This window comes from Strix uralensis, chromosome 2 (assembly GCF_047716275.1).
Source record: "Strix uralensis isolate ZFMK-TIS-50842 chromosome 2, bStrUra1, whole genome shotgun sequence".
In the NCBI taxonomy this organism is placed as follows: domain Eukaryota; kingdom Metazoa; phylum Chordata; class Aves; order Strigiformes; family Strigidae; genus Strix; species Strix uralensis.
In genome coordinates, this window is record NC_133973.1 from 43,470,989 (window position 1) to 43,483,593 (window position 12,605).

Sequence of the window (12,605 nt, forward strand, 5' to 3'; positions counted from 1 at the left end):
TACTCACCAAGATACTCTGTTCCATAGTAGGAATACATGAGTGGGAATGGTTTTCTCTTCTTCACTGCATACTGCTTTCCTGATTCTAGTATGGCCAGGCAAATTGATTTTATTTGTGCTGAGGTCAGCACCTAAACAGAAGAATCAAAACAAACATCAAGTCTATTACAATAATCTTATTTTTTAGACATTTTTCAAGATGCTGCTTTTTTTGCTGGTGCACAAGACAAAGTACTGCCTTGAGTCTTATGAGCATGCCATAATGTACATCATTATTAAGAGTTCCTTACATAAAACTAAATTTACATAATGTTTCTCAAAAACAGTTTCATCCCATTTCAGGAAAGTGAATGTCAAGTATTTAGCTGCACAGATGTGGTGAAAAGAGGTCCCCTAAGAGCTCCTGCCTTTCCTGCGCAGAGATCCATCAGTCTGATGGAAGCTGACAAGAAGTACCAGGAGAGCTGTAGAACAACAGCCTCCAGACTGGAGGAACAGACATTAGGAGAAGACAAAGGAAAACAGACCTATAGAAGAAGTAAATGTTACAGGCTTTATTGAGACATACTGAGCTAGACAGATTTTTCTCGGACAATATAAAAGAGGAAGCAAGGACGAGGGTACTAAATTTTATTGAAAATCAATACTACATACGGGGGTTCAGAAACATCTTAGTAAAAGAATCAGGCCTTCTTACTTGAATAAAATGCTAAGAAAAATGAAGTCCAAGACAGTTTCCAAGGAGAGAGGCTAGGTATGTTTATGGGACTTTCAGCATCATGACAGGTCAACACTGCCTTTAATGCAGTGCTAAGAAATGACTAATGCCTTACTCTTAGTGGTGTCAAATGTAAGTAAGATTGACAAATCATGTATTCACCAGACACAAACTTTTCCAAGTTACTGACCTAAGGCATTCAGTGAGGAATTGGGTTTACAGGTTTTAACTACAGCTCCAACGCCATGCAATTCACTGCAATCATCTACAATTTCCTCTGTGTCAGCCAAATCTGTCTGTACATTACTGACCAATACATAGGTCATTAAAATAATTTAGTTTAAGTAGTGCTTTGGCTTTAGGGGAAAGCCTGTATGGCAGCTGTACTTTGCAAAAATATATTTCAACTTATGAAAAGAGAACAGAAAAAATGCAAAATGAGGCAGAAAAAAGAAAAAGGCTGTAGAAATAGCCTTGATGAGATAAATAGTAATCCTAAAACTAACTGGAATATCAAGATATTGTCACTAAAATGTTTCTGCTATAATTTGTATTATCATAGGATTTACAATTACTTCTTCAAGTTTAAAAAATACTGTTAGCATTAAGTGAGGAGGCAACATCTGTTATAAATTATATTCTCTCATTTGGCATGTAAAAGATGCTACAGATAATTAATGTCACTTAAAACTTGACTGGAAACTAATGGCTGAAAAATCTTGTTGGTTTATCTTACCTTGCTGCCTGATAACAAGGCATTTTATTAAAGTTGCTCCAAATGACTATGAAATTTGTACAATCTGGAGAACAACCTACTTGTGATCTTGATTACTGTTCTTTAATGTTACTGCAGTAGAAGTAAATAAGCCCTTAACATCTGGAGACTTCACTCATTTCCAGTCATTTTTAAATGAATTGTTTTAGCTTCACTGAATTTCAGAAACGGTTTAAATCCTAAGCAAACGAGGTGAGCAGAGACATGGTGAGACACACTGCATTCTCTCCAGAGCTCTCATTTTACCATCTTGCAGTTGGGGTCCTAGTCCTCCAAATTCTATACTTTGTAAAAGGATTAGCAAGGTAACCCTTTAAAAATAAATGTGAAGGATAAGATCTCCTAGTTGTAATTCTGGAAGGCAAAGGCATGCTGGTTAGAAAAATCATGATCAGTTCATTTTCTGTATGTAATTGTTCCTTTACTTAATAAATCAACTGGCTTTCAATACAACCCATGTTTTGCTAAGCTTATTGTTATCTTCAGTGTGTTTAATTTTTAAATTGAATAACTATTTAAAAATGTTGATGGTGTATTTTAAATGGATTTAAACTTCTACCTAAATCCAGCCTTGCACAATGCTGCATAAAGATGTATAGCAAGAAATGCATTGCTCACCATTTTTTAATATAAAGTAAGTATAAAAAGCCAAACATTTAAGCAGTATGATTACTTAAGTGTATACACAGTATACCCTTTTGGCTGGCATAACGAAATATGCTAATGAATATCACCTCTTTTTCAGAATGCAAAAAAAGCCCACATGCAAAGCCAGATGAAAAATGATTGTTTAAAATCATAATTAGAATGGATGATAGGAATCAACCCATCCTGACCCACGTCCACATTACCAAAGAAAATACAAAAGAAAATAACCTGCATATCCTGAAAGCAACATTCTCTCTGGCCACTCGGACAGACCTTAAGGCCTGCTTAAGGCAGGTAGGAGATGCGTCCTAATAGCTAAATAAATTTTTGTGCTGACTGCAAATATCTCTTATTGAGTGCTTCAATCCACTGCCATTGTAGGGCTTCTGCCTCTGTTTTCCAACACATTTAAATATGATTTGTATTTGTATTTGCTCCTTATTCTAGAAAATGGTTGACTAGAACAGAAACCCTCACTTACCATCATTAGTAGTGGCCTTCAAAAGGCTGAATGATCAGAAATCACACTTGAGATCTCCATTGGCTTGCTACATTTTTTTTCAACCAATTCTGTTTTAAAACCTCAGATGTCTTTCACCCTGACAAGAAATAAAATCTATGGCTAGTCTCTGTATACTCCCTCTCAATACCTTACAGCTAAAAACTTATGATCAAAATGACAATCATAAAATAAATTAATCATAACCACAGACGGTGTAGCCGTGGTTCTACAGAGTTCATTTTCATTTCAGTGTAGTCGCAACGCCTCCTTGTCCCTGGGAATTACTGAAGCAATATGTTTAATTAGGGACAGCAAAGAAACAGACTGATCATCCCAAAGGCTTTGAAAGGATAAATCGCATATTGATATCACATCCTCTGGTGAAAGATGTCAGATGCTTTGATGAAGAATAAAGCCAATATGAGAATATGCTACCCAGAAGAAAATTTCATGCTTGAGGTAGCTGCATTTTTTTGACAAACTTCTTGAATGTCATTTAATATGAGCTGGCTACACAGTAGGTAAAATTATTCTTTATTATGTCAGTACTTAGCCAAAAGATGACTAACACTAAGAGATGTATTGCTGATGGTTTAGTATTTCAGCTAAGTCTTTTTGTATTTTTAAAGACACCACAACCTATCCTATCACATTTGAAGTGTTCATTTTAGTCTCCTCACTAGATCAAAGTTTGGAATACATGCATTCCAATTTCCCCTGCAATTTCTGTATCAACTGGCTGGTGGAGTTATTTTCTGTTTTAAATAATTGCTGTGTGCTGTTAAATAACCATTCCACTCACACTTGTGACACCTGCATTCCATATACCTTTTACTTTAGGCACAAGACTTAAGCAGCACTATAATACTTAGTATTTGTACTACTGCCTGTGCCTAGGAGCCCTACTTACAGTAAAAAAGCTACTGTGATTGTTTCTCAAGTCTCTCCACTTTTCTCTTGTGCCACTGCAGACAATATGCCTTCTCCCATTAAGGCCCTCCACAAATTTGTGGATTCTGTAAGGAAGGTACTTTATTCAGTAAATCCCTGTCAAAAAGTCAGCAATCTACAGCAATCACAGAACATTGTCATTTTTGTTGTTAGCAGTCTTTCTCAGACTGAGATTGTTTAGTTGAAAGTAATTAATTTCACAACTCCTTTTAATCTACTAAGACATTTAATGGTTGGACTAGATGATCTTCAAGGTCTTTTCCAACCTAGATGATTCTGTGATTCTGAGAGATTGCATAATATATTGGTCATGACAATGCTAGGCCCTAGATATGTGTTTCAAAAATTGCAGACAGGTATCTTGACCTTGAGGATTAGGCAGAAAGAAGTAGGACTAACTCTTTGCTTCTGATTACAATAACATTTTCAGCACTCCATCATTCCTCTGAATGCTTGCTAGAGGCCTTTTGGCTGCCTTGTGAAAACCACTGCTACTTAAACTCATACTGTATTGAGTATATTTGAGGGCTGTAAGCCTTTAATTCTTTCAAAAGATCTGTATTTATTTTCTTAGAGCTCTCTCCTGTATGTAAGTAATAGAAGGTATTACTGAAAGCCAAGTACCATTATCTTTTTATAGATGCATCAGTACTTTTAAGAGGTAATAGCTACACTTACATTATTATGGAAAAAGCCTTCTTCTATGCATGTAAAAAAATTTAATATGCATCTAACCCATCAAACCTCTGTCACACTTCTAAAAAGCCATTTACATGAATTTGATCATATACTTTTTCTGATGCTGTAGAAAGTGTCAAAAATAAGCTGAAAAAAATGGGTCAGTCTGCAAGCAACCCAACAGGAGCTTTGCCATTAGTCTCCTATGGTGGAAGCCCAGCAGAGGGAGCTTGTGAATTAGTTATAATACTCAAAAATGCTGTCAAAGAAGATACACATGTCTGTGTTCAGCAGGACAGCTGACTCAAGCAGAAAGATGCTGGAGCCAACTTGGTAATTTAATGATACCTTACTGCACTGCATGATGTTTAAGCTCACTCTTTAAGCTTGATCTTTTTTTACCAAAGACAGGGGCTGGGATTGTTCAGGGACCTTTCTGTGCAATGTCATGGCCAGTTTTTTCTTCTTTCAGATGATGATAACATCTGAAGCCAGGGAAGAGTAGCAGGTACAAAGACAGAGGGGTCTGCCTCCCCCTAGTGTTATTGCAGTTTGACAGATGTACCTCTCCTGCAACACAGTTGGAAACCCAGCTCCAAGCGTACAGCTGTTTGCTCTCCTTACAAGCAGCGTCATGTACACCCTTCTTTTAAGAAAGAAACATTTTTTAAAAATGTCCTGAAAACTCTGTTCAAGTAATCAGATTAGTTCCTGAAGTACTACTGACACTGTTGCTAGTGCAGTATGTTTCATCCTGTAACAGCACCATGAATAGTACTTTCTAGCACGCATACTTTCCCAAATTTCTCATATTAACACAACTACATGACAGTGTGTGTAGACTCTGCAAAACTACTAATACAATTGTGTCAGTTCACTGGAAAATGGTACTTGACTGCAATCTTGAGTAAAACAGGCTTTCCCACAGATCCCATTGGTATTGCTTGTTTGTAACATGAAAATTTGGGTTTTTTTTGGGGCTTGCTCTTTGCCTCAGCAGCATGGAAACAGCAATGCCACTCCTATCCTGTTTTCATGGGACACTAACTATGAGTCCAATCAGAAACTGAAGGCATTTATTCCTAATGAATCAGATTACTTGTAAATAAGACAATACAGCACTTTTGTTATTGCTAATGGAGTACAAAATTTCCACGGGTCTCACTTGCCAGTACTGTATAGCACTAAATCCCCAAAATTCTGCTGTTAAACCTGTCCTTCAGAAGGGGAAAATTTCAGACATGGCTGCAAACGTCTTCCAGAAAAGGATGGAGCACAACTGTTACTGTAGCTAGGAGGCTGGCTGAGAGCAGCTGGTGCTGCTACACAGTTGGTCAAATGCAACCAGCATCTCTATCCATTGTGTCTCAACTTAAACACTGGAGAGTTTCAAAGAAAAAACAGCAATTGGCCTTTCTTCAGGCTCCCCCTATCCTGGGTCAGTGAAGAGAGAGAGAACATGAGTTTCTCCAGTTATACTCTGTGCCTCTTTCCTATCTATCTCCCCCCCAGTTAAAGACAGGCCTCAACATCTCTCATGCAGCTGCACCAGGGTCTGGCTGGATACAGCTATCAAGTTCTAATATAGCAGTTCTCCTAGGTCTTGGGAGACCCTCTTTACTTGAAGAAAGCCAGGAAGCACAAGCCCCCTCTCTCTGCTGCTGGAGAAGCAGGAAGGGTGTCAAGGAACATCTCTAAGAGCAGAGCAGTTCAGACAACCAACATGACTTAGGAGGTATCAGTCTGTGTCTTTAGAGCTTAGAGGCTGTTCAGCTGAATGTGGCTGGTCAACAGCAAAGACAGCAGGGAATTGCTCAGGGGTAAAAGTCCCATCACAGATGTGAAGTACCCTGGGATGCACTACTGTGTTACAGCTTTCAAATGGCAGCCATCTGCACCCCAGCTGCATGCTCTCTTCTGCCTAGTAGAGGGTTAGTTAACACAGAGCACAGAGAGCCAACAATTTAATTTCAAGCATCTCTCCCTAGAATTGCTCCCAAATCCAAGAGTATGAATTGAAAAGCATGTTTAAAAACAGTAAAAATATAAGATTTGCAAATTAACCGAGAAACAAACCCTGTGCTGCTTGGAGAGGCTTTTTTCTACATTACAGAATTCTACCCCAATTTTTTTCAACAAACAAGTAAAATTCTTCTTTTTTCCTTTATTATTATTATTCATCAGCCTCATAATACATGGCTGAGCCATTCTGGGGGCACAGACCCTGAGAACTGGCCAAAATGGATGTATCAGTGATCACCTTTCTGCAACCTAAATCCTTGTTTGGAGCTCCTGTGTGTCAACCACTTCTCCACCAGACATCGGAGCAGTATATCACAGCTGCAAATGAGCACTGCACCGATACTGCTTTCCTTCCATCTATGGCCCCCGCACAGGTAGGAGGAAGATTATTCATGTAAAAACTTCATCAGTGGGAAATCCTTTGACTACTTAGTCTCAGTCAAAAAGTACATCAGTACATGAGTACTGCAGTTAGCTTATGCCAAAACTGCAGCACGGAGCTGTCATTTCCTGATGGGAGATCTATCCTTCTGCACTCTAGATATGTGTCCCTGACAATACTGTGTTATGATGATAAACATCTTCCAAGCTTTCCACTCTGGTTGGGTAACAGGCAGCCCAGTGTGTTGTAGCTGTCCTGCCCTAGGATCCCATCCCATTTTTTATACTGGTAACCAAGGAACATCTGCTCTGCCCATGCATTTTGGATCAGCTTACTTCCCCTTAACAGCGGGTCTGCTAGTTCACTGGAAGTGAATCCATGCCTTCATCTGTTCCACAGACGCTTCTTCTTGTAGCAAAGCTGCCCCAGTGCTTGAACTGATTGATGCCTGCAACCTATGCAGAGGCATAAAAAGGGCTATGCATTTGTCCAGCTCCAGAGCAGCAGGAAACAGGATTCAGGAAACAGCCTTTGCAAAAGATAAAAACTCCGTAACATGGATGAGAGAGCCTCCCCAAACATTACAGCAACCGTGCCAATGCCTTTAGTTTGAACTCAAAAATGATACAAGTCCAGTTTAATTGGGCACCACCATTTGCTACTGGGAACTTAGGCAGACTGCTTCTTGGAAAAATGAATTTGTTAGTGTTTGTACACATCTGCAGGTCAACATGAGATGGGCAGAACTTGATCTCGAGTCAGTCAGTAAAGGCTAATATTTTTCACAGGGAAGCTGACCAAGGCTTAGAGTTCTACAAATGAAAATGGCAGCTGCATCTAGAAACTAAAGAAAGTTGATGGGCCATATTTTAAGATGTCCTGAACGTCTCCAGAAAGAACTGGACACTTCCACTCCTTCATTCCTTTACTTCATCTGGAAAGGAGAGCACTCAGCATCTGACAGGGCACTGATCTAATAAAATGTAATGTGTTTATTTCTGAGGGGTATACATGTGCAAAGAGAAATGTTTATGCTAGTACCTCTAATGATCATGAATTGTACTGCTGTCAAGTTCATAAAGACATAGTTAATTTTGAAGATGCCACTAAATACAGAAGTGAAATCAGGCACTGGAAAGCACTGTTGCAAGGAGTAAGAGGAAACAAGGACATCTCTGGTTCACCTCCAAAGTTGAAGCTCTGAGAAATTTAGTCCAGTTTTCTATGGGAAACTCGTAATACCTGTAAAGTTCTTTTAAACTGATGTTTGGTTAAGAAAGACAAAGAGACAAGAGCACTGTGTATCACTTCATACACCTGACTTAACAAAACTTTACTGCTGTAGTGATCTCTTCCTGTAGAGGCTACGTGCCTGGTGGCTGGCTAGCTCTTGTACTCATCTGGGCTGGGAAGGGTCAGCTTGGTGCTACATTGCAAAAGGTGCCACAAAACAGAGATGGGTTGGTGTAAGTGGCCCTGGGAGAGAGGGAAAGCAGTTAAGAGAGAGAAAGAGAGAGGTTAAAGAGTGAAAGAGCTCCTGGGCCCCATAGGCTATGTTAACTAGCTGTGTCTGAAGAGAATCATCTACATCCAAATTCAGCGTGGTACTGACCTGGAGAAAACAGTCAGCAGTTTGAATATAGCATATCTGGATGATTAAATGTTTTTCTACTGCACCCTTCACTGAGGCCTCTCTCTGACCAAATTACTGCACAGAACCTGTATGGTCAAACAACCTTTTATCTATTTCCAGCTTATTGTAAGTACCATTTTCATGCTGCAATTGTATAGAATATTAAAGCTTCACTTGTTTCAACAACAGTAAATATGTTGTTCATGTGAGATCACCAAAAAAGATGACTAAAACTGAAAGATTTCAGTGAAAACAACTATGTAATACAATAAATAAATAGTATAGGATGGGGACAGAGAAAGACTGATTGCTAGTTCCTTGAGAATATCTCTAAGGATGTTCATAGTTCAATTCATCTTAAGTAATACCGTCACCTTAATCACTCAGAGTGATGGAGAAGAGCCTTTTCAGTCTCAGGCAGTACTTACTTTTTTCAATTTGTCAAAGTCGTTTTACCTATTAGATCATTCATACTGCTTTTAATATAAAAGTCCTCACTGACCTGAATGGGTCTTGCTTTGGGAGGTGTCACTCCTGGCAAGTATTATATAAGAAATGCAGGAAGTTTTACCAGTTGGTGTAATATCTAACACAGATATAAAAATAGAGCAATTTCATGACCCCCAGGAATGGAGTCCAATAATTCACTTAGTAACCAGGTTGATAAACCAGAGTTTCTATGCCATGTGATTATTCTTATAAATTCTTGTTATTTCATGTCTTGTCAATAACACCATGGGGCTGGCTCATAGTCTGTTGAGACTGATAATAATTTTGTCTGTGGTAGTCTTTAAAGACTGAGACTACGTGAATATGGCTTGACAAAGCAAAATGCTGACCTTGCTTGCAGAAGCTTAGTAGAGAAACCTAACAGATAGAGCTGACCAAACATTTAACTCTTCAAGGATTGATCCTACTCTCATTTTAGTCAGTTTGGAAGGAAGCCACTAGCAGATGCATTCTCATTCATTGCTCTACACCAATGTGGAGTGAATGACTTATACACAATAGAAATATTTAGGCTTTTTCATCACTTTTTCTTGAATTCAAGGTGATGTACAACTCTACGCCTCTATTCAATGAAGCCACATTTATAAGTAGTAGTCTTCCCTGGAACTCCTGGAAGAATTTTACTTCATGTCAACAAATATTCTCAAGGAGATTGTTTCCTGTGACAAGCTGGGCAATATACCATCTTCCAAATCTAAATGAAAGAGGATTAAAAATTTCAGTTGAGGTATGAGTCAGCCCTTCTCTGGAGCTAGAATTCCAAATAATGGTTTATATTTTGTGTTGCAGCAGAGCTTCACACTCTTGCTGTAAAGCTTCCTTGTTACTGCAAATACACTGTTTGAGGAACTAGAAACCTATCAATAAAATGAAAGATTACAGTTTATGCACCCTGTGTATACACCTTTTGTACTGGACAGAACTATGTGATCTCACTTGATACTCAGTTTAACAGGAATTCCTTTGCCTTTCAAGCTGTTATGCTAGGTCATGGTTCACAGATGTAGCTGTGACTGTAGGACACAGGTCAAATTTCCACTGTTTTCCTGGGGGAACTGTCTTCTGTCAGGACTACAGGATTGGGTCTGGAGTACACCTGTCGAAAACATTTTACCATTTTTCAACTAATCAAATATTACAGTGTAAGTAATTGTACATCCATTTACTTATACATATGAAGCGGATTGCTGGGTATCATAACTTATTTGTTCCTCCTTTTTTTGGCTTCCTCAGTGTTTTGTTTAGCATTGTTCACATGACTGCAACTCACAAAATATGCTGGATACAACTGAAACACAGGAAGACAGAGACTTCATTCTATACATCATTAATCTGCCCTATGTTTCTTTTCCTCTTTATGTTAAGGATACTGAATTCCTCATCTTTCATCATCATCATCATCACCACCATTGATGGTTGAACTGGATGATCTTCAAGGTCTTTTCCAACCTAGACAATTCTGTGATTCTGTGATCTAGACCTCTTATCTTCCCCATGCAACAATTCCCACTCTACTTACAATGCCTTTAGGGCTGTTTTCTGAGTGTTCATACTTCCTCCCTCTATACAAGTGAACATACTACATTCACAGGCTTAGCAAACTAAATAAGAAAACAGACACACCTCCTCAAAGCTTCATGGCAGAAGTGTCAGAAACAAAAAAAAAAAAAAAAGATGGGGGACGACACTGGCTGAGAGGAGAGGCCAAGGCAGAGCATCCATTTTGCGCTCTTCTACCTAAACCCAAAATATTTCACTCCCACCTCGGAACCAACAGTACCAAATGCTAATGAATTCTGCTACAGAAAGTAGCATTTGGAAAACTATCCACAAAAGACTTTATAGCTGGTTACTGTGTTAAATTTGCAGATATTAACCACGGAAGCACAGAAAAGCAAAATACTATTCTTTTCTTCATCTGTTTCAAATAAAGGTTCAAGAAAGAGAATACAGTCGCTGCCAGTGTTAGAGCCTCCCAACCGCCATGTTTTCAATGTTGTGGGGTTTTTCCCTATTTAAAACCAATAAAAGCTTAGTTTTACATCTTAAAATGCTACATAGGGATGCACGAAATGCCCTGATAGTGGCTGTATAATACATGTACAGTTCTAACAGTTCAGTACCTTAGAGGAGTCCTTGACCTCCTCAAAATTTTACACTTATGGAAGAGAAGGACCTAAACTGTATGTGACAATTTGCATAGTGCTGTGAACAGCTCAGTGAAAATCTCTGCTTAGTGTATTGCAGCACTGTAGAAAGCAAACAAAAAGTGTCAGGATGCATAAGAGTAATACTGAAATGGTTATTAAAAAGCTACTTTAGCAGTCATTGCTTTGTTCTTTCTTCTGATATTTCTCCAGGTCTGTTCTCCCAGTAACAAAATAAATAAAATAAAAAAATCAAACAGAAACAGGTATTCTACAGAGAAGTAAGAAATTCTCGTAACAAGTTAAGCTAAAAAGACCGCAACATTTATTTTCTGGACAGAAGATAATTAATGTGATAAAGAACACAAAAAGTTATTTTATCTTGTAATCTAAGAACAAAACGATAGCTTATGAAAAGCAGCAAGTTTAAAGACAAAATATCTCTGTTCACTCGAAACTCAAGTAAGTTAGATAATTTATTTTTACAAAATCTAGCTGAGTCCACCTGCATTGTGGAATATTAACAAACAAACTGAATCTCTCTATAATTAAGGTGAGAATTTTTAAAAAAGATTTTTGGGTTAACTGCCAGAAGTGTCCTGCCACTCCAACTGAATTAAATTACAGTTCTTCAGAGCCTGTGTTGTTTAAATTAGTATTTTATCACCTTTTAACTCATCAAATATTACAATGTAAGAACATCTATTCCTGACAAGATGTTGCAAGGTCAAGTCATACAATCAACTCCCAGAACGCAGCCCACCAATTCTGGAAGAAATATAAACCCTTGTGCTTCAGAGCATAAAGCTAGTCCTTAAAAAATGCCGGTTAGGCATGTCACAGACAACACATTTCAAAATTACCTTCCACCGACATTTGTGCAGCTACTCTGAGTCAACTTGTACTGGTACAAGATATTAAACAAGATGGAGCATCAGAAACAAATGTTGAAGAAGAAAGATTTGTTTGTATACTACCGTGTTCCTCACCGCAAGAGAGTGGAAGCATTAAACTGTTCAGACAATGTTCATGTTGTGCTGCACGTAACACAGTTTGAAAACTGTCACTCAAAGCTGTTTTGCAGTTAGTGTGTCACTGAACACACAGTTTATTTCTGTGCTTATACTTTGGGTGACAAAGAAACAGAGTGACTTTAGAGTTGAGTTTGGGGCACTTCCCTCCAGGTCCTGCTCTGAAGAAGATTTCAGTATTTTATGTAAGGAGTTTCAATCAGAACTGCAATAAGAGACTTGCTCTGGCCATCAGCACTCTCAGTTTAGAGGCATCAGCTTAAATTCTTGCACTATGCCAGAAAAAGAAGGGATGTGAATTTGAATTACCAGGTTAGCGATGAAATCTCAAGGTTATTGCACATAAAAAGGAAGAGACTATGACCCCCACTTGGACTGTAATTTGCTCAGAGCCAAATTTGGTCTTAAAATGCGTAAGGATGATGAGAGGTGAACACATTCTGCCCTTGCTAACGGGAAAAGACGTGATGCTTAGTCCACTTTTCCTCCACAGCAGGCCAGACCCTGCCTGGGGCTCTGTGAGAAGAGCACCTCCAGCAAACTGGGAGAGACTGCAACAGGGAGAGGAGCTAGGTGGGACGTGCTCCCCAGCCTCAGCTTTACAGCCT

The 12,605-nt window shown here is 38.7% G+C and overlaps 1 protein-coding gene across 1 annotated transcript in view; it reads right to left on the minus strand.

Annotated features, from left to right (window-relative positions):
- The window catches only part of LANCL3 (LanC like family member 3), a 39,438-nt gene that overhangs the window by 11,989 nt on the left and 14,844 nt on the right, over nucleotides 1–12,605 (minus strand). Inside the window, exon 2 of the mRNA XM_074858559.1 lies at nucleotides 8–131. Coding sequence (XP_074714660.1) covers nucleotides 8–131 — 124 coding nt within the window. The remainder of the gene's footprint in view (nucleotides 1–7; nucleotides 132–12,605) is intronic.